Genomic DNA, 23335 nt, shown 5'->3' on the forward strand with positions numbered 1-23335 from the left:
TTGATTCTCATAATTTTTTACAAAATTATTTTTAATAAAATGTCTCTATTTTACAGATGATACACAAGCTGCTCTTACCAAGCACTTACTAAAGACAGTTTGTACTGATATCACTAACCTCATTTTCAACTTCTTAGCCTCGGATTTAATGATGGCAGTAGATGATCCTGCAACCATTACAAGTGAAGTATGTTCATTTTATTGCAACTCTTGATGTGTTTTGTTTTAAATTCTGAGCATGTTTTATTTCCTCTCATTTTAAATAGTGTAAAAGGAAAATAAAATGCAAGAAAATTTTGTGGAAAAAAAATCAAAATATTTTTTATTTCAAGTGTAGTAGAATGCATATACAATAGCTAACAGGATTGGTAATATAATCAGTTTATTTAAAGTAACATTGTGCGATTACTTGGGTATAAGCAGTTTTATTTTTTCCTAATTATTGTTGTGTCACATTCCTTTTTCCTGCTGAATTGCAAGTCCCTTTAACATTTTGGCCAGGTTCCGTAACTTTGCATTCATTTAAATTAGTAACACCATCTCATTTCAATATTTAGACTATTTCTCGTTCATTTTTAAAAATTCAAATTTCACTCATCTTTTCCCTTCTTGCAGTATAAGCTAGAGTTATGCTTAGAGGAGGAAAACTGCTGTCTGTCTGTAAAATTCCTCCTCTTCTTACTCCTTGTCCTATGCCCTCTTAAGGTTGGTGGTTTTAGGAAAATGAGGGAAGAAAGTGTCTTCATGTGACTGCCTGCCTATTATTGGCCTTGATCTAAGCCAGGCTGGCTTCAGTCTAGTGTTTGTGACCCGTGCTGGTGTGGTGGGTACCACATAGGCAACAAAAGTTTTCTTGGAATGTCATTTAGCTTTGCGTGGCTCCTTTAATACCCCAGAGGTAGGTGCAGAGATCTCTCTCATACCCCAGCTTGAGCAGCAAATCCCTAACTGCCTGGAAGGTTCCATCCCTCCTCTCCCTGTGCAACCTGTGCTGTGGGACATACATGAGATCCTGTTTCATGCCCTTCAATGACCACAGAATGATTGATATATGATGAGGCAGTAAGGCAGTAGGTTAACCCATCTTCCCAGATACATTATACCCTCCTGGATCTCATGGCCAAGCTGCTGCTACAGCAGGCCTCCTCCTTCAGAAATTTTGTGCTAGAAGCCATCATTTGTCTTTAGACCAAAATGCTACCAAACTTCAGAGGACATATATGCAGAGAGAGGTTCAAAAAAGGTTCCACATTGTATAGTATAACGACGCAAGCCATGGAATGAGATCCCAGTCTCATCTCATCATGTAGGTATCCCTGGTCCTTAAGAGTGGGGCCCCCCTCATTTGATATTGGGGAGGAAAAAAATACTTTTTCCACCACAGTGGGAAAGAGAGGGAGCCTCTTACTCCAAATACTGTACTTAAGGCCAATGGCTCTTTCTAGTCATCTTCTCACATTGCTGGCTATTGGCTATCTCTCTGATACCAGATGTTTTTTGGCATATTTTTGTCCTGAGTTTGAGATCAAAATCCAAAAGGAAGAAGAAATTTTACTACTGCATTCTGTTAGAGCAGTAAATACTCATTTTTGCATGTGATCGTATATCCATTGTATGTCAAAGACACAATGCTAAAATTTTTTCCTCTACAGGTAAGGAAAAAGATTTTAAGTAAATTATCAGAAGAAACCAAAGTAACTCTCACAAAACTCCATAACTCTCTGAATGAAAAGGTAAGTAAAGTTTGATTCTATTTAGATAACAGGTCTGGAGGTTTGTGCTATAATGATCTTTGAGTAGATTTTTATTAGAATAATTGTAAGCCTAATCTAAATCCAATGTTCTATACTTAGATAACTATTTGGAAGGTAATGGGGGAAATCCAGCTGGGCACTTTACTTTCTGTAGTCCTAAATCATAATTCTGATTTAATGACAAAGTGTTAAAGATGTATTTTGGGGGTAAAAAAAAAAAAGCAGTGTTAAATGGCTATATCTCTTTAATCATGAGTATACAAAAGTAAATCATGGTATTATATACCTTTTCAGAGCATAGAAGACTTTCTTTCTTGTCTAGATTCTGCAGCAGAAGCTTGTGATATTATGGTGAAGAGGGGAGACAAGAAAAGGGAAAGGTAACATTGAATTATGATCTGTATTATTAATAAATTCTTAAATATATGATATTTCTTATCTGAAATTTGAATTTATCTGATTTTTTTCATCAAGAACTTTAGTATCCAAATAGCTGTAGACCTTCAAGTATATTCAAATTTGGTCTTTATATACTTAGGTGCTCCTCTCTGACCCATTTTGATAGGGAAACAGAATTCCTTAATTCCATAGTTACTGAAGTCCAGGAACTTTATATTAGCCTTGGAACTTTCCTTACAAGAAATCTTATCTAAATCAAATGCATCTCTGTTTGAGCCCTGACAACTCAATACACGTAACATATTTAGAGTAACCTTGCTCAACAGCTTCTATCATTTTCTAGCATATTAGTCCCCCATGCAGTTTAGGTTAATATTTAAAAGGTTCTTTAAATTGTTCTGGAACTAGATAATTTAACTAGAGGAGGTAAAGAATTAGTACCAAAGGGTGGAATTAAAATTGATGAGAACCTATTAAACTAGAGTGATGCATTTTTGTGATTTTATTTTGGTTTAGACAGATGCTGTTTCAACATCGACAGGCACTGACTGAACAGCTAAAAGTCACAGAGGACCCTGCTCTCATTCTGCATCTCACATCAGTCCTGTTGTTTCAGTTCTTAACTCACAGCATGCTCCATGCACCTGGAAGATGCGTGCCACAGATTATCGCTTTCCTCAACAGTAAAATTCCAGAGGTATTGTTTTTTTCAGTAGAAGTGAAATTCTGAATATTTTGAGTGGGTGGATATAAATTATTTTGAATACTCAGACACAAAACATATTAACATCATCATCCTGCTTTGAACAAAGACAACAGTGAACTAGGGGATAGCTTTTAAAAACCTTAGCCTAAGGAAGAGGATATGGTTCAAGTGGTAAGACCTCCACCTACCATATGGGAGGGACTGGGTTTGATCCCTGGGGCCTCCTGGTGAAAAAGAAGAGAAAGCATGCCTGCCCAGCAAGCCAGTGCCTGCACGACGAGCTGAGTGTCTGCACAGTGAGCCAAGTGCCCACACAGCAAGCCAAGTGCCCATGTGGGTGCTTGTGCAGCAAGCTGAGTGCTCATGTGGTGAACTGAGTGCCTATGCAAGTGCCCGCATGGCAAGCCAAGTGCCCACATGAGTACCCGCATGGTGAACCAAGTGCCCATGTGAATGCCCATTTGGTGAGCCAGTGCTGCACGGCAAGTGCCCGCGTAGCAAGCCGAATGCCCACGTGGTGATCTGAGTGCCCGTGCAGTGAGCCAGTGTCTGCTCAAGTGAGTCACACAGCAAGATGATGACACAACAAAAGAAAGATGAAGGGGAAAGTCAAGGTGAAGCTCAGCAGAGACCAGGAACTGAGGTGGCACAATTGACAGAGAACCTCTTTGCACATCAGAGGTCCCCAGGATCAAATCCTGGTGAATCCTAGAAGAGAAAGATGAGAAGAAAAGACAAAAAGAGAAAAAGAGAAGATCACAGAGTGAAGACAGCAAAACAGCAGGGCAGGGGAGAGGAAGAAAAAAAAAGTCTTAGAAAAAGAAACTATCCTAGCTCAAGAATGTTTCAGGATTCTATAAGAGAAATGGTAAAGAATATCCTGAATTTGGAAGTTAAGTTTTCAGAAAAGATTTTTTAAAATGTTGACTATTCCATTTCAGCATATTCCAGGTTTATTCATTTCAGAATACTCCAGGTTTAACCTGTCCTCCAGGGACTAGCTCAGAAGTCTTGTCCTGAACAAATTCATCTGATAATTTGGCTTCTTTGAACTTCCGTATCGTTTTGACTCTACCTTCAGTAATAGAACCTAGCTAAATCCACTTGTATTAAAGTGACCTGTATTGTTATTTTATCTCTCCCAAACAATAAATTCTTGAGCGCAGGGACATTGCCAGATTTTACTTTCTATTTACATGGCTAGTGTTTTGCAAAGATAAGGACTTCCAGTGTGTTCTGGTTGAACAGATTCTACTTCGTTCCACCGAAAATTAAATCATGTTTGTTAACTTTTTTTCTTTTCGCAGGACCAATATACTCTTTTGGTAAAGTATCAAGGTTTGGTTGTAAAACAGTTAGTCAGTCAAAATAAGAAGTCTGGGCAGGGAGATGATCCCATGAATGATGAATTAGACAAAGAACATGAAGATGTCACCACTGCTACTCGTAAAGAACTTCAAGAACTTTCTTCATCTGTTAAGGACCTTGTTCTGAAATCCAGAAAATCTTCTGTAACAGAGGAATAATGATCTTAATTTACTTTTGTCATATAACCATTTTCCCCTAAAGCTAAAGGTGAGTGGTTGCAAAAAAATTACTCATTTTACAACTCCCCATTCCCTTTAACAATTGTTAAAATTGTGGTTATATATTAAGTGTAAATCTTATAAAAGATACAAATTTTTGTAAATTGGGTTTTCTGTGGAAGTTTTCATGTTTCTGTTTTTGTTTTTAACATTATTATTCAAGAAATTATACATTTCCGGTTCATTTTGTTTCCAAATGCTAAGTGAAGAATAAATTTTCTGATATCTTTCATCTCTGGGAAAGGACTCAGTCATTCTGTTATTAGGTTTCAAATGGCATTGTTATATTTATACACATTAGGCAATAGCTTAAAATGTCTTATTTTTTAAAAAAAAGAAATATCATTGGTGTCAGAAATGAAAGTAAATTGTGTACTTCATTATGAATTTAAGGAATGCTTCAAACCTAAAATACAGAAATTTGTAAAATAATTTTATGCTTTGCTCTTGCCCCTAATTCTGGAAGCTTGTTTCCCATCTCCCACCCAGGAGAAAACTTACACAGTTAGGGGCTTCATGGAAGCCTTTACTGGTGCAAAAGAACACCAGAGGAGCCCATGTATTGCTGTGTTCTTTTCTGAAACAAGCTGCTAATGAGTGAGTGAAATTTACTGCTTGTTGGTACTAGATGTAAGTCACATTTTAACACTGAAATCACTAAAGATTTAATACCAAGAGGTTTGTCTAACTGACCTATTTGTATTTCTAAATTTCACTTTTTGTATCAGTTGTTTCTGTAGACCTATTATTTTGTAAATAACAGTGTGGTAAATAGGTTCCTTTTTTCCAACAGGAGGGGGAATCTATAAATGCATTTAAATTGGAACCTCTTCTAAAAAGCATATATATTGTTTTCTCAAGTTGATGAGTTGAAATTAACTTTAGTTCCTTGGAATAATCATTTTCAACCAAATAAGTTTAAACAATTTATATTTTTATCAAAAGAGGAATTTAATTGTCTTGAATATAATAATCTTAAATATTAAAGATACTATTTTATATAATTCCTTATATACCGTTTAAAATTCTAGTTTTTCAAGGATCAGTCTACCTCTATTCCATATACAGTATCCTGATTGAAAATAATTGCTAAGTGTTATTATTTATTAATAGGAATATAACATTAAGGAATATTTTTCTGAGTCATTTTCTCTTACATATTTTCATTTGGCCAAAGGAAGAAAAATTACATATCCTCTATGACCACAGACTCTAATTAGTTTTATTTGTTTATATTTAGCTTCTTAAATATTGACTAACCAACCTAATTTTAAGAATCTTATCATTTATAATGTTTCAGCAAACACCAAAGTAACACATGTTTGTGGCAAATATTACTGGGGTATTACTTATTGGATTGGAGAAAATAAAATATATAAAATGAAAGAGATGATGAAGCAAATAAAGAGAAAAATTTTGTCTTAATTTGTTTGCAATAAAGTTTTTCATTAATGAAAACGGTTCTTTTTTTTTCACATTATTTAAAGACAGTTTTTATTATTGTTTTGGTAAATAAAATGATATAACTGGTTTTGTATGTTAAGATCTAATTTCATTAATAAAATTAATTTGTTAAATGTTTATCTTCTATGGTCTTAATGAGCCAGGGTCAAGAATGTTACTTAAAATAAAGTTGCCTATTGATTCTATTAAATTTTATGTTACTTTGAAGTTTCCATTATTGTACATAATACTAAGACTAATGGATGTGTATATTATGTGTAATATATTTATATTTTGAATTCTCATTCTGAACATTATTAAAGGATTTTATTGTTCCAACACAAAAATAATTCCATATATTTCAGTGCCTCCTATTTCCTGAAAATTTGCTGTTTACAAACCATTTAACTCTAGTAAATCATGATTCAGTTAACCAGGTTTCAGAACATATGTAACTATACTCTTTTATCCACTACTTCCTACTATTGCAGTTACAATAGAAATATTTGAATAACATGTTCAGGTGTTCCTGTTCATATGTTCCATCTCTAGACCATGTGATTTGTTTGTTTTATACTCATGGTTGTGATTTATTATATGAAAATTCAAAGAGTCAAAAAAAACCACCTCAGGCCATTCAGAAAGATCTAATGAAGAGTGGCATATATTATGAAAATGACAGTGTATTTTGAGAAAAGACCTTAATGTACATTAGAGTTGCTTAACCTGAATGTAGAGCCATATTGAACTTTTTATTTTTTTTATTTTTTGTTTTTTATTTTACATCTTTTAGCACATTTGATTTGCATTTTACCTGAATGTTTAAAATTTATAGAGTTTGCATTGCTAAACTGGTTTTCTGGGACTGGAGTTTTTGTCATGGTTACCAAGGGCAGGGCTGCAGCTGTATGTACAGCTCAGGTTATTCACGAAGAGATGAACAGCCCCCCCCACCCATAGCCTACCTCAGATGGGCTGTTTTTTTTTTTTGGCTAAGACCATTGAAGCCTTTAACAGTGTACTTGGAATGAAAACATATATAAAACTACTCTGGATATACACTTTCCACACTTAAATCTGGATGCACCTTAATGGCCTACAGATTCACACAATTTGCTCTACCTTAAAGGCCATATTAAGCGAACAAAAGAATAAGGAATAGGAACCAGGAGAGACTTCTTCAAAACCATCTAAGAAGTTACTTCTGGTTCTCAGAAGCATTCTTTTTATTCCATCTACATCACGCACAAAAGGAAGGACTATTTTAAGTTTGTATTTAATTTTTGTATAAGTTCTCAGTGCTGTGTTTTATTGTTTGTTTTACCAGCCTTGCTTGCCTGTAATTCCACCTCTGTCTAATTTCTCTTCAGTAATTATTGAAACAGCCTGGGCATTTGTTTTGAGGAGCAAGAAGGAAGAGGGTTATGTTAATGATGTAATGGAAAAAAGGGAGGATATGGCAAGTTTAAATTCTTGGCTCCACACTTTCCTGGATCCTGCTTGACAGCTAAGTCCTAAGGAAAGAAATGTAAATTTTAAAGATGTATATACCCTGTATAATTGTTTTGATAGAAGTAAGCAGAGGGTGCTATATGAGAAAAAATGAAATTCAGAATCAGGCTTACATAGATGGAAGGGGAATTGAATAAACGAGATAATCCCTGAACAGAATCCTGAAAGAAAAATAAGATTAGCCTGATGAAAATAGGGAGAGGAGAAGAGAACAGTCTGGGCAGAGAAGAGGAGGTACACAAGTATTAAGGTATGAAAAAAAATTCTGAGATTTGGGGAAATAAAGTATGACAAGAAAAGTAACATGGGAAAGTAGTGCAAGTTGAAGATCGTGAGACCAGACTGGTATCACAAACCTTATGTACTAAACTAAAAACTTTTAACTGTTATCCTGAAAACAAGGGGAGCCTTTAAAATATTTAACTAGAGAAATAATGTGATCCAATTTGTCTTTGAGAAAGATGACTTCCATTCTCCAAAGCAATTTGACAACTTCTCAAAATTCTTTAAAATGCTTATATTTTGGTGAAATTACAGTATGTCTCCCATACTGTAGTATGGGAAGTGAAATTTGAACTAAAATTATGTACACAAATTTTTATTCCTTTTTTCCCTAGCCTCTAGCAGAAGTGGAACACAGTCTTCTTGGTTCTGAAATACCTTATTTATTCAGGTGCTCACCAGCCAATGAAAAACCCCTTATCTAGTTTAGCTAGTCAAGCTAAGACAAAGGTACTAAATAAAAATCTCATTTTTGCTCCCCTGTAAAGTGGTTTTCCCTATGATGTTGTCCCCGTCTCCTTCCCGCCCAGTATTGGCAGCCGGCGCTGCCCCTCCTTCTCCCCCTCTCCGTCTTCCGCCTAGCCGTTATCTAGACAGCCCACACTTTCCCCTTCCCCTCCCTTGCTCCTAACCTCTTAGCCAGTTTACTGTCCAGTAACCGCCTACGCAAGCAACAGCACCCGCCGGCACCAATCAAGTCCCTTTACGTATCCCTAAACCCTATAAAACCATGTCCCCTCCAACAATAAAGTAGACTTGTGCCTAGACCTTGTCTCCGTGGTGTTTTTGCTTGCACCGTGCGTCCCCCGTGCCTGAGCGGAGAGAGCGAGGGCCCAACGGCTTCGTGCCGAACCCCCTCCTCTCCTTCCACCGCGAGGCAGCCCCCGTCGGGAGAGCCCGCCCGGCCAACCACGCTGACCCTCCCGGAGGCCCGCCGCTGCCCGCAGATGTTACTTGTTATTCAATGTGAAGAAGTAAAAATCTTTAGCAAATTGTTTTTCTACTGAGCTTATCTTTAAATATCTAAAATGTAACCTTTATCCTTACTCTACTATATAGACTTCAATGTTGAATAATTGCTTGAAGGCATCTACATTATGTAGATGAACTTAAAGTGAATACTTTTTCTTCCTTCTTTCCCACCAAATCTAAGTCCTTGTGATTCATTATAAATGCTCAGGGAGAATTTTTGGTGCTCAAGAAAGCAATTAAACCAGAGAAATAAAGACAGCACTATTCCATTATATATTTCATTATATTGCAGCCATTATTCACAGCCACTTTAAAAATAATATTTAGATGGAAAATCAATATATTAAGTGAAAGAAGCAGAATACATAACTATGTACAATGTGACCCTGGTTTACTGATCCCTGTATAAACATGTAGCAATGTATATATAAGCATTTATAAACATTTCCATAAATACTTCCATACCTAGATAACATATGCATGCATGCCTAAAGAACATTCTAAAGAGGTCTAAGATTTGGGTCTGGTTGTCTCTTGGATTGTAAGTCATTTTAAATTTATATAGTTTTCAGTTCTTTCAGATTTTCTGCAAGAAGTATTTTAAAATCTGCCAAAAATGGTATTTTTTAATATAAATATTGTTCTATAGTGAAGTAAAGGAAGCGTAGAAGAGGAGTAGACTGAGGTGGAGGCCAATTATTCTACAGCAATCTAAGTAAGAAAAATGAGGCCACGGACTTGGCCCAGTGGTTAGGGCATCTGCCTACCACATGGGAGGTCCACGGGCCAAACTCCTTGACCTGTGTGCAGCTGGCCCATGCACAGTGCTGATGCACACAAGGAGTGCTGTGCCACGCTGGGGTGTCCCCCGTGTAGAGGAGCCCCACGCGCAAGAAGCGCGCCCCATAAGGAGAGCTGCCCAGCGCGAAAGAAAGTGCAGCCTGCCCAGGAATGGTGTTGCACACACGGAGAACTGACACAGCAAGATGACGCAACAAAAAGAAACACAGATTCCCGTGCTGCTGACAACAGCAGAAGCAGACAAAGAACATGCAGCAAATAGACACAGAGAACAACTGGGGTGGGGGGGGGGAAGGGGAGAGAAATAAATAAATTAAAAAAAAAATGAGGACCATAATGCATCAAAGATGACAAATTCAGGAGAGATCATTTAACAAAGTGAAACCGATGACAGAAGTTGGTGACAATAGGGATGATGGGGAATAAGTGGGTTTGGTGGATGATTGTGGTGTTGTAGAATTTGAGAGAGGTTCAATTATTTGCGTATAGAAAGGCCAGGACTCAGGAATGATTTTGAGAAGGAAAAATGGTTTATTGACGGCCAGCCGGACTCGGAAGCTTTCTGTTTCAATCCCGAGCCCCAAACAAGACTTTCGAGTTTCTTTTATACAGAGAGGAAAGGTTAAATGGTCCCTTTGTTTCAGTTCTCAATAGGCTTGAATTAGTATATATATCTTCCACATCTTAGGTAGGCTTTTAGCATGGACTTCATACATTTTAGGTAAGCTTTTAGCATATTTGGTTTGCATTTCCTCTGAATACTTAAAGTTTATAGACCTTGCATTGTTAAACTGTTTCCTGGGACTGGAGTCGTTGCCATGGTCACCAAGGGCAGGACTTCAGCCCCCCATTGTCTCACACCCACAAGTCAGACAGCTTAGGTTATCTCTGAAGAGACAGCCTCCCACCCATAGCCCACATCAGTGTCATGCTGGACATAGGGAACATAGACTAACAGGTTTCAAGGCGAGGAGAAGATAAGGTTTCTTGGCAGTTGCTGATTTTGATTCTAAGAATAGTAGGGATCTCTACACAGATCAAGTAGACAACAGGATATAGGTTTGGAACTTAAAGAGTAGCATAGTATATAAAGTATATATTGTGAATTGATAAGGAAACCCATGGAGAGGGTACAGAGAAGGTACTGAACAATGGATGGAACTCATGGTGAGGTAAATGAAGGGTGAGGAGAGAAGATGCTGAGAGCAAGGAGGAAATCAAGAGGGTGTAACTTAGTGAAACCAGGGGAGAAATTTTTCAGAAAGAAATAGTTACAGCCAGAGATCAGAAATTTCAGGTCAGATTAAAAACAGTACTCTTTGGATTGCTAGTTAAAATAGTTTCTGATGTTAATGAAATGGGGGGGAGGGGGCGTGGATTGGAGTGGTTCAAGTGGAAGACATTGCAAGAGGTAGAGGAGGAAGAAGGAAGGTTGGAAACTGAAACAATGTAGGCTACCCTCTCAGGAAAAGTGTAAACAAAGGATGATGACCCATAAACAGACTTCAGCAATTAATGTATCTCTGACACTCTGCTTCCTCACCTATAAAAGGAGAAAAATATGCCTATCTAGCAGTGCATCATGCGGATTAAAATCCATTACTAATTCAATGTACTGGGGCCCTTCCGCTGAATCAAAATTCGTTGTTGTTGGTCACTGTATTTTCATTTTCATAATGTCTTAATCACCAAAGTCAAGTGGATAATAAAGCATAGAGTTGATTGGCTCTGTATTTCTCTAGCTCTGGTTTGACCTCAGAAAATACTAACATATAATTACTTTAGCACTTAGAACAAGGGCATTTTAGGTTTGGTCTGGGAATAAATGGAGTTAAGGCAAAACATTTTTTCCCTCACCTCACCTTCCAAACTGAATAAATGGCCTCAAAGATTCTAAGAGAAAATGTCCCTTACTTGCTTTCTGGTTCAGTGTGACCCACTGAGAATTACTACTGTTCTAGGATAGTTCAATATCTAAACATTTCTTCAAATCCAACTCTTGAAATCTTTAGCCACTTTCTGTGGAAGATTTCAAAAGACCGATGAGTCTGTACTTAAATGAAGTCATATTGCCATGGACATGACATAACAATTGTTGCCAGCTCATAGGGAAATAAGCAGGGAATGCTAAGTCCATACTGCAGGTCCCAGAAGCAGGTAACTACCTTGAGTTGCTCTGCTCAAATCCATATAAGGCTCAAAGTTCCCAAGAAGACAGTGATAGAGACCACAACCCTGGGCTCATCTCTCGAGATACCAGAACTCTGCAGGTGAGAACATGGGGCCTGAACTCTTTTCAGACAATTCAACTGAAAAGCTCTGTGTTTCAGCCACTAACTTAAATAGAAGGTGCCTCCAGAAAACACAAAAACAGAACAAACCCCCGAAGAATCAAGTAAACAGAAGATACACTGTTCTTTTAGTGATTTTTAAAAATATAAATATGCTTTTAATGTAGCTAACTCAGCAGAATTCCTTGAAAGAGAGTGTGTGTGTGAGTGTGTGTATGTGTGAGTGCCCACATACTGTGTGTTTTAAGCTTTTTGGAGCTTATCCAGATATTTCAAATACTAATCCTGGCAGAATATCCCTTTAAGGATATCCTGCAGAGAATTTGTTACTTGCAATTTTAAGTAAAAATTGACAAGGGATGCTTTTCCAGCCTAGTAGGAGTTAGCTATTTGCACGTCACAAGACTTGGAGGAAGCACACTGACACTCCTATTTTCTCCCACAAAGTTGAAGTTGGAAGGGTCCCTCAGAAAGCGCCAGCAGTTCATTCCGTTCCTTGTTCTTTATGTGTTGGAAGAAAAAAAATACTGTATATTCGCCTTCTTTCATACTGTTCAATCACAGGAAGAAGCTTTTTTTAAAAAGTGAGTTTTTCCTAATGTTTCTTTTGTGTTTTGTTTATGTGGTATTTTGACTTATGAGTGATTATTATAAACTTTCCAATAACTGCTTAAGAGAAAACTTTTACTTGACAAGAAAGCATAAATCTTGAAGTTTCTATCTTTGAAACTTAAAAAGCCATTTAAGCCAACAGTTATTGAATTTTGATATGCTGAGCTTTTAGGTTTCTTATTTTGATGATATGCGCATGGAAGCACATAGTCTCCAGATAAACTCTCTGGAGTTGCCTTCTGAGTTCCTGAAATGGTCATAATACATCAGGGCATAGCATCATTGCTTTAAAAAAGTGTGTGTGGGGGCTGGATCCTGGGACTTATTTGAATGCCTAACATTATCATTGAGACTTTTTTATAGCTGGATATGTATTTCCAGAGCACATTTTGAAGTCATCTATAGATTTTAAGTAAAACGAGTTAATGAGAATTCTGCCATGTTGAAGAAAAATCTGCCTTCTTTCCAGAAGCAGGCATAAAAACAATTCATAATCTTAGATTTTCTATGATTGATTTGAAATGTATGTGTCTAGCCCACACAGATATGTAATGTACCACATCAATCTAAAATGTTACTTCTTGAACCTGTTTGTGATCATCTTATTTAGGCAAAAGCATGCATTCCATATGTGTCTATGCTTTCTCCCTCACTATTTTAGTCATTCCCTTGCTGTCTGTCATCCATTTGAAAATGAAATGCAGCTACCTCAGCTGTCAGTTTGTACTTCAGAAATGTGGGAACTAAAAAGAATCATTAATGAAATGTGTAATTATTATATATAAAATGTTAGAAAATCCTCAAGTTGTTTTAGCTGTCATTTCACTTCCACAGACACTTGTATATAAATTCTAGCATTTTTATTAGCAAAGTATAAGGACTAAAATTTAACATGAATATTGGCAACATTTGCATCATACACGGTATTTCTTAAGACATTTGTTGTGATATGCCTAAAGCTCTAATCCAAATTACTTTATGAGGAAGGTAAACTCTGAAGTCTGTTTTCTACACGTTCTATTAATTCCCACATTTTATCATTAGTTGCCAATTATGGGATACTTTTACCTAAACAAGAGTAGCAGATTTAGATTTTAACATGACATCACCTCACTGACAAGTTTACCTCTTGTTTTTATTACACTTGCCAACAACATTTTGAGTAAAGCTGGTTTAATTTGGGCTTCTTAAACAAGCCCAGTAATGTTCTACTCTAAAATTGAAAATAAATGTTTATCTAGGACATTTTAGAGAAGGTTTGATTTTTTCTTTTTATGTTTCCAGTCTAGGGAACATGATCCCTTCAGAAATGAAAAGCGAATACTTGGGTTTCACATGGGAAGTTTTGAGTCAGATGTCAGTTAAACAAGCTGGTCTTTTCATGTTCTTATAATTGCCTCTTTCCTCTTTTATTGCCACGCTTTTTCTTGGTTATATTTTGATACCCTGGAAGGGGTTTCGAAGATGAGGAGGTGGAGGACTCCTTCCTGTCAAAGCATCTCAAATGCCTTAAAAATAAATAGCTTGAGGTGTGATCTTCACATGAGAGCACTTGGGGATCACACAGTCCTTTTAGAATCTGACAGGAACAATGAACCCTCTTCTAAGAAAAAAGAAACGTAATAAAGAGATTGTTCAGTGGCATTACTGGACATTCAAGGACCTTTGAAATCTGTCCATGAATATTTTCTGGGATCCCAGTTATAGACAACTGTTTTCCACAAAGCCAAATTCCTCAGCCTCAGATGTACCCTGGGGCCTAATGGGTAAAAGCTCCAGCAGAGGTAGACTGGTTTTGCTAAACAACTGGAGGCTTTTCACCTGAGGACAGGTTAGGTTAAGGAAAGGCTTGGAGCCAAAAGAATAAATTTAAGGGTTAATTTTCAAAGCAGGAGATTAGTTCATTTATGGGCACCCTTCTGAGTTCTATGTCATGGAAATAAAAGTGAAATATTCAAGTGCAGAAGTTTCTCTTGTGGAAAGCAGGGCTTAGAAAGGAAGGGTGATAGGAGAAATATCCCTAGACCCCAAAATATGGAACAGATGACCACAGTGGATCTTCCTGTTTCTCTGGCCATACTCCAGAATCCCCCACCTACCACTGGTAGAGTGGAAAAGAAAAGGAAAGTTGTCAACTAGTGCCCCTTATCTCATACCCACCCTCTCAGGGTGTATCTTCATTCCCATATCCTCATTCATTCATTCATTCCTTCAGTCTTTCCTTCTTTACTGGCTCCTTCCAATGCCATTCAGTCTCCCCTTTTCTTCAAAAGAGCCTCCTTCATTACTGAACCTCTCCAGTTACCCTCATTCCTTACCTTCATAGTTGAACTTCTTGAAAGAATCCTCCATAATCTCTTAAGAATCTGCATTTCCTTATCCTCAATTTACTTCTCAACCCATTGCAGCCTGACTTTAGACCCATAAATTTTCTCCAGGCCATCCCAAGGTCACCAAGTACCAGTGTATTGCTAAGTTCAGCGGCATTTGTTATTCTTCAGCTGCTTGTCTCAAAAGCATTTTATACTCTCCGCCACTTTTGCACCATGAAACACTCTTTTCCCTGGGCTTCCATTATCTCAAACTTCTGGTTTTTCTCCTATCTCTAAGACACTTTTATAGATACTTTCGGGGATTCCTCTTTCTCCCCACTCTATCCTAGACTCTCTTCTGAATACAGGACTGCCCAGAACAGGTTGGACACTGGTGAATACATATGGGGAAAGGGAGCATCAAGAGCAAGCCAGCCAAAATTTTTTACATAGAATTTTCCCCAGGTTCCTTGTAAAAATGCCCCAGTAATTTATATGCCTTCCTTGCCTCATTTCTAGGGCCCTGACTGAACAGCTCCACTTGACTGTTCCAATATTTCCCTAAACCTTATCACTGTAATCCAAAAAGTAAACTCATCATTCCCCTCTTATGTCCTGGCCCACTCCCAAAATTTACTCTTGTACAGTAAATGATATCACTATCCATCTAGTTGCTTAAGCCAGGAACTGGGGATAAACCAACTCCATCCTCTCAATTCATTTATCAAAAGAATTTTAACTTCTATCAATACTACCTTCTAAGCACCTCTTAAATTCACCTACTTTCTTCCTTCATCACTGCCACTACCCTGAGATGGCCATTTTCTTTCATTTGTTTACCAGTAGCCCTTTAAGTGGTCTCACTACCTCCAGAATTGCCCTCTTCCACTACATTCTCCATACTGAAGTCAGAGTGATTCTTCTGAAGCAACAGGGCTAAAAAACAAATTTGATTTGGCCAACCTCTTACTTCAAATCTTTCCCTGACTCCCTACTAGCCTTAGGATAATGTCCAGACTCCCTTTCATAGTTAAAGAGAAGTAGTAGAGTATAGTGAATTAGAGCAGAGCTCCCCAAACTTCAAGGTACTCAGGAACCACCTTGGGTTTTTTGTTGTTGTTAAAATGCAGATTCTGGTCCTATAGGTCTAGATTGGTGTTTGATTTTTTTGCATTTCTATTTAGCTCTTAATGATGCTGATCCTACTACTCTATGGGCCACTTTGAGGAGCAAAGATTTGGAAGATGCTTCCTCCCTCGTTTCAGACTGGTAGAAGTTCAAATCCCAGTTCTGCCATGCACTACTTTTATTAATTTAGATAAGTCACTTAACCTGTGTCTCATTTTCCTTGAATGTAAAATAGGAAAAATGACAATGTACCTTCCACTTAGGTTTGATGTGAGGATTAAATAAGATGGTAAATTAAAATAGGTACAACAGTGCTTGGCACAGAGTAAGTGCTATTATTAATACAAATCAAGACCCTGAATAATTTGACCTCAACATTCTTCTCCAAACCAATTTCTACTACTGTACTTATGCCCATTTCCTATCCCCCCCTTCCACATACCCTCACACTATTGTTCAGTCACACTGAATGTCCTTTAGCGATTTAAAAACAGGGCACGTGCCTCTTTTCTTCCAGGCCTCCACAGGTACTTTTTCTACACCTATACTCTGCATATATAGACATAGCTCACCTCTTCCCTCTGGGTAGACCCTTAGTCACCTTCCCTTTCAGGTATCAGCATAGGCGTGTTCCTGGGAAGTACTTACGGACCACCCTCTGCCCAAGTGTACATTTGGTTCCACTTTTATGTATTCTTATGCTACCTACGTATCCTATTGGACACACATTGTAATCTCATTTATTTATCTGTATCTCCTATAAGACTTTATACTCCATTAAGTACAAGTTACTGCAGCAATTATCACTGAATCTCTAACATCACACATACTCCTTTGTAGGTCTTGAGTGATCAGTAAAGAATGAAAAATGGAAAGGAAACAGAAAATTATGAGATCTTGGATGAGAAATGGGAAATAATAGATATTATAGGATAGGATGAGCTACTATATAATGCCTTTGAATTGGATTGTAAACCCATTGGAAGCAAGCATATTTACATATATATTTAACAATACATGCAAAACATATTTTAACATATATATTTAACAGTACTTGTTCTAATCTAGGTATCATCATTTATTGTATTCAGCCAATGCTAGGATAAAAGTAAAAATCTGAAAGCAACTTGCATGGCACTGAAATAGCTGTTCTTTTGATGTATTGCTTTGATCAAGATATTAACCTGTCTATGTGAAAGTATAGACATATGATGAGGATAACATGAATCCAAACCCACAAGGACTTATTATCTTACAAAAGATGCTGGGGTATCTCAACCACAAGAAGTATTAAATTCACTAATTATATAAACAAGGCTAGAAAGTCAATGCAAGAGTGATAATGTGATTTAGAGAAGGGAGTCAAGTCTTTGTAGTCTGGTCCATGAGTCCTCTCTGAACTTGGGCAAGTTCATTTGTGCTTGGCCATAAAGACGGGATAATAACAATCACCTTGTAGAATGTTATGTTAGAGTAATAGTAACAATAGTCCTTTTAATTTTATTTCTTGATATACACCTGTCGCTATGGTTCTTAAACACACTACTTTTGATAATCAACATCATTATTTGGCTTATTCATTTTGAATTCGTTTTTTGGTTATTCATTTTGCCAGAGCAGTAGTACTCACCAAATGGATTCTGAGTTTAATTTTTCAGTAGGTAATTTCAAGGTATCAGATTCTCCCATCACAGTTTTTTCAGAATACTTTCTTTTCCCATTATTTCCACTTCTATTTGCAATTATAACATGTAGGATGGTGTTGTGGTACACAGGTGGGTAAATGGACTTCTCAGATTACAGTTTTCTATCTTGGATTCTGTTATCTTTCATGATATCTTACAATTGTTCATAAGACAATTGATGTAGCATGTCATCACCACATGACTCCTAATACTTTTTGAAAAGTGTTAACAGTTGTCTTAAGGCAATCAATTTCCCATATTTTGATAGAGATAAAAAGTCAGATGTACATATAATTCATTCATTCATACATATATTCACTCATTCATTTATCAGCAGTTAGTATAATGAAGTAATATTTAATTAAGCCAGTAAGTATCTACAGAAAATCAATCAGTGTTCAATTTTATTTATATCACAAATCTCTACATTTGTGTGCTGATGATGACCATTTCATAAAGCTCCTATGTACAAGGCATTGTCAGTCATAAATTTTGACCAATTGCCTTTCATTATGGATTTTTCTTCACAAAAATATCAATACTTCTTTAACAGATTCAAGGGTATAATTTGCATTTGAAAAAAAAGCATCTGACATAAAGCTGTCATATTACTTGAATTAAGATTTTTATCTTGGAAAAGGATTTCTATTCTCATAATTCCCTTCTATCCATTCATTTATTCCCTTTGACACTTTCATAGTTATACTACCACAGAAGAATCTAATCTTTGACCTTGAATTTTCTAAAAATTGAACAATTTTACTCTAGTTTTTTTCAATATTTTATTTTCTGTCTCATCAAACTGATACATTTTACAGTGTACAGTTTAGGAAGTACTGAAAAGTTAAAAATTTTTTCTTTTAAAATCACTCTATTAGTCAGCCAAAAGGATATTGATGCAAAATACCAGAAATTGGTTGTTTTTTATAAAGGGTATTAATTTTGGGGTAATACAGTTGGGTACCAGACAGCTACCAGACCATAGAGCATAAGTTACTTCCCATACCAAAGTCTATTTCCACACATTGGCTCAAGATAGCTGCCAGTGTATGCAAGGGTTCAGGCTTCCTGAGTTCCTCTGGGCTCAGCTCCTCTGTTTTCTCCATAAGGTCAGCTACAGACTATGAGGCTCTCTAGGCTTTGCCTCTCTCCACAAGGTCAGCTGTAGACTATCAGGCAAATGGCTCTGTCTCTTTCCCGGGGGCTCCAGCTTAAGACTTCAGTATCAAACTCCAACATCAAAACCCCAACATTAAGAAACCCTTTCATCAAAAGCTCCAACTCTGTCCTTTGCCATGCCTTAATGATGTGGCGCAATCAAGGACCTAATCATAACTCAGTCATACCCGGGAATAGATCAGATTACAAACATAATCCAATACCTATTTTTGGAATTCATAACCATGTCAAACTTCTATAATCACCCATAATCTCATTCAAAAGGCAGCTACTTTTAACATTTCTGCATGTTTTCTTTTAAACCTATTACCTACCTTTTAAAAACCTGTTACTACTTTTTAAAATATGTATATATATTTGATATCTACTGATTATTCAATTTCATACCCTTTCTTTCACTGAATACAATATCATAGGCATTTCACCAAGTCATTACTTTTCCAAAGACCATGTTAATGTCTTTTAGGATTATTTTAAAAATAATTTAATAAAAATTTCATATTCTTGTAGATGGTATGTAGAGATTCTATTTCAAATATTGGTTAAACTTAAGGATAATTTAACAAACATCCAATAAAAGATAATTAAAATCATAAATATATATTTTGAAACTCTAGATCAGGAGCCCACAAACTTTTTCTATAAAGAGCCAGATAGTAAACAGTTTAAGTTTTGTGGGTCATATGGTCTCTATTAAAACTATTCAACATCTGTCATTGTAGCCTGAAAGTAGCCATAGGCAGTATATAAATGATTGAGTGCCTATGTTCCAATAATATTTATTTTTGGACACTGAAATTTGAATTTCATATAAATTTCATATGTCAAAAATATTATTCTTCTTTTGGTATTTTTTTTTAATCATTTCAAAATGTAAAAAACATTCTTAGGCCTCAGACCATATAAAACCAGGAAGTGGGCTGGATTTTGCCTGTAGCTCTAGTTGACCGACCTCTGCTCTAGAATATTTATTGTTTCTTCATATTTTGTTTTTCTTAGTCAAGACCTTACAAATAATGCTATCATTCGTTCATTTAATTTGTTTTTGTTAAGTTACTTTTTTAACTACCGTAACTAGCATTTTAGAATAGGTCATTCTTCTTACTTTAATGTCCTGGTTAATAAAAGCTAGTCCTTATCTTTCTCTATTTTATATATCTATATATAAAATTAGCCCATATATTATTCTCTCCCCTCTCTCTCCACTATATGCATACATACACAGTACAGCAGACTTAAGAATGAAACCACCTGTATCATAACATATGTATGGATTTGAAGGTCCCACCTACCCATGTACCAATCCTTTCAGAGTTCTGAAACAATTGAGAAAGACATATGTGTCATATATGGATTAAACTACCCCTTTTATTATTGTTAAATCTGAATGAGAAAACTAAGCTTGTGTCCAAGACCAGACTGGTCTCACTCCATCCCAGGGGCAGGTGGAGTGCTTAGCCTGCCTTGATGGTAAGGGGTCGCTGTAGCAGGTTCATGCCAGGGTGAAAAGCACAAATTAGGCCTGTGCATTCACAATTTCCAGCAGAGTGAGGGAGAGAGAGCATGGGCTACACTTGAGAGTGTGCCTTCGCCCAGGCACTCGCCCACTTAAGTCACTTCTCAAGTGGATTAAAATGAGGGAGCAAAGGGAGGGATTTTAATCCCCAGTGCTTTCAAAAGAGATGACTTTAAAAGGCAAGCACAGGAACCTGGGAGAATGAGAGGGTCTCTCATGTGCTCTTAATTCAAAAAAGCATTTCTGACTTGTTGTGTATTTAAGTCATCAATGAAAATTGTTGAAATTACCAACTTAGAGAGATATTTAGTTAATAGAATATGCCTTAGACTTGCCTTCACAATATAGTCTCCAATTGGCCAAGAAGAAAACAGTGGCTAAATATATTCATAGCAATATGTAGTTGAGGTTTTAAAGCTCTGGTAAATAAAAAGATTTGATTTCATACGTCAACTTTCTATTATCGAAGTATGGGGAAAAACGCTGCCTTCAGATGCAATCCCTCAAGCACTGCAGTGGTACTCACTGATTTGTGCTCCGTACTGCTTGCCATGCTATTTCCCACCACCCGCTTGTCTGCACAGACACCCTTATTTTTTATGAACCTTCTTTTACCTTTTCTTACAAACTTCTAGCCAACCTTCAAGGCAGAGCTCTAAAGCTTTACTTGAAGTTTTCTAGACATTTCCTGAAATTCCCAGAGTATCTTGTAGATATCTCCAAGCATTTCTACATGTCCTTTCCATATCCACAAATATCTACTGAGTGCTCCATGTATGCTGGTAATATGCTGGACACCAGGAATCTGTTGAACATAGTATCGGCCCTGCCTGAAGCTTACAGTTGAGCAGGAAAGACTTATTAAACCAGGAACACAGAATACTGTATATGATGAAGTACCATGAGAACATAGAGCCAGAGTCCTAATCTGGGAGAATAGTAATAGAGAATTTTTTTGTCTCTCTCATATATCTGCATGTAAAATTTTCATGGATGGAGATGGTCTTAGCTTCACTGCCAAACATCATGACTAGCCCAGAATTGGCACTCAAGAACTCTTTGTGAAACCCACAGAACTGAAGTAGAGTGCATTCAGAGAACTGCTTGATATTGTTGGGTTAGAAAGTGAAAGAACTAGATGAAGGCAGATGCCAGATTGTGAAATGCTACAAATTATGAAAGTCACAGAAAGCAGTGTGATTCTAAGACAAGGCATTTTATGACTCCGAGTCTGCCTCATTTATAAAATGGGAGAGTGGCTTTTCTCTTCTGTTTAACTCTAAGCCTTTAACAGTCTGTAGTCCCAAACATCTGCCTTATTTCTTCCTGCATTCATTCAATACACATTCGTGCCCGGCTCTGATTTAGGTAAATGGGACACAGCCCTGAACAAAACAGAAAGGTTCTCCACTCTTATTATTTCTTAAGAATTTTTACATTGAACAATGTTTAGGGTGAAAATTTAAATAACACTAAATCGTAGCCGATGTTTATGACCTAATACTGTGAACATTTGGTTTCCAAGGGAACATTAACAGACACCTTTCCCCAGGTATTATGCAGGACTAACATACACACCCTGAGATCAACACATCCTATTTCCAAAGCTGTAAACTTGCAACTGCTGAGTGGAAGCTGTGAGTACTTTGGCTACAATCATTTTCCTTTGATGGATGCTGAGATTCTTCATTGCTTAGATCTCTGAAACAGAGAAAAGATAAAAATGGAATTAAAACTGTCTTGAAATCTAAGATGGTCACCCCTTTCACCAACGCATTTTTAAACTGACTTATCAAAAGAAGAGCTGGTAATTACTGATTACTATTATCACCAAAGTACAGGCTATAGCTCTGCTTGTATCTTCTTAAATCACATTCCATAGGTGGTAGATAGTTTGTTTCAGATATAAATACTGGAAAAATTAGTTAACGTCAATTTCCACCACCCAAACCAGGCACAGTACACACACATGTCACACACCACACATACACACACACACCACACCCACACATACAACCCTACCTCATTTATTAGGTGAGGATTCAGAATATAAAGCCAAATGTGGTTTCAGGCATTTCTTCTCAAACCCCATAGTCATCCAATAATAACTATAATAAACAAAAGCAAACCGAAAATTAGTTGCCTTGAATGTTGGAAGGGTCACGTACTTTCTTTTGAAGATGATTGTTCCTTTTGCACAGTGAGTGAAACATGGCTTCAGTAACAGAGCAAACCTCCCTGGTTATGTCTATGGGGCTGTCACCTGGTCAGCAATTAAAATATGGAGTGGGGCATACAAAGAAGGAGAAGGTTTTCATCTCTTTTCTTTCTGTTTTTCAAAAATCATAGTGGTAAACAAAGCTTCCATTTCATATGAGTTTCTCCCTATTTATTTTGGGGTGGGGGGGTGAGGAATGGCTTCTATTAGGGTCCTAGAAGTCTGAATCCTGGTTAAACCTTATTCACTAATGGATTTGTCAGCTTAAAAACACAGCCAGTTTGTCTCTCTGAAGGGCAGTTTTTGTCATTCATTAGAAGGGGAACAAACTAGACAATTTCGAAAATCCCTCCTAGACTTGGTAGTTCTGTAAAAACTGGGCTTTGATCCAAAGTGAACTTTTATATGGAAGGAAAAGTATCAAAATGATTGGAGCACAAAGAAGCTTTGTCTCATTACCTTGTACCATATCCATGGAGATTAGTCCTTTTTCCTGTGTTCTCCTACAAACATTTTTTGCCTCATCTGTTCCTCCCCACGTTTACCTCCTCCTCTTTGTTCTAATGCTTGATTTTTTTTTAAGTAAATTATTGCAGAAAAGATGGGCTGTGTTCTTAATTTATTGGCATGGAAATTAATTCTTCTTTCTTATTTTTCTTCTACCATTAATTTATTTCCTACAGACTTTCTTCCTCAGCAATGTTTGTATATTTGAATACCTCAAAAATACCTTGAGGCACTCTGATATAAATTACCTCATTTGCTCTAAGGCACCATTTATAGATATAATTTCTAATTTTAAACACACCTTTCAAGGCAGAATATAAATGTCATGCTTTTGCTATATGTCTACTTAGATATTTCCAAAATGCCTAATGATGATATGCTGGTAATGGAATTTTTAAATAATGTGTTACTGTATCTGTCCTGCAAATCATG

The 23335-nt window shown here is 36.8% G+C and overlaps 2 protein-coding genes across 3 annotated transcripts in view; both read left to right on the top strand.

The window, feature by feature from the left end:
• Window positions 1-6235, top strand: part of UFL1 (UFM1 specific ligase 1) — a 30790-nt gene extending 24555 nt beyond the window's left edge. Inside the window, exons 15-19 of the mRNA XM_058307164.2 lie at window positions 57-187; window positions 1653-1733; window positions 2049-2134; window positions 2670-2850; window positions 4167-6235. Coding sequence (XP_058163147.1) covers window positions 57-187; window positions 1653-1733; window positions 2049-2134; window positions 2670-2850; window positions 4167-4385 — 698 coding nt within the window. The 3' untranslated portion in view covers window positions 4386-6235. The remainder of the gene's footprint in view (window positions 1-56; window positions 188-1652; window positions 1734-2048; window positions 2135-2669; window positions 2851-4166) is intronic.
• Window positions 6236-11600: 5365 nt separating this feature from the next.
• FHL5 (four and a half LIM domains 5) overlaps window positions 11601-23335 on the top strand; it is a 43331-nt gene continuing 31596 nt past the window's right edge. Inside the window, exons 1-2 of one of the 2 annotated variants that reach the window (XM_004455429.5) lie at window positions 11601-11725; window positions 12194-12330. The gene's annotated coding sequence lies outside the window, so the exon portion shown is untranslated. The remainder of the gene's footprint in view (window positions 11726-12193; window positions 12331-23335) is intronic. The other variant, XM_058307165.2, reaches the window with a different exon arrangement.

This window comes from Dasypus novemcinctus, chromosome 11, assembly GCF_030445035.2.
Source record: "Dasypus novemcinctus isolate mDasNov1 chromosome 11, mDasNov1.1.hap2, whole genome shotgun sequence".
Lineage (NCBI taxonomy): Eukaryota > Metazoa > Chordata > Mammalia > Cingulata > Dasypodidae > Dasypus > Dasypus novemcinctus.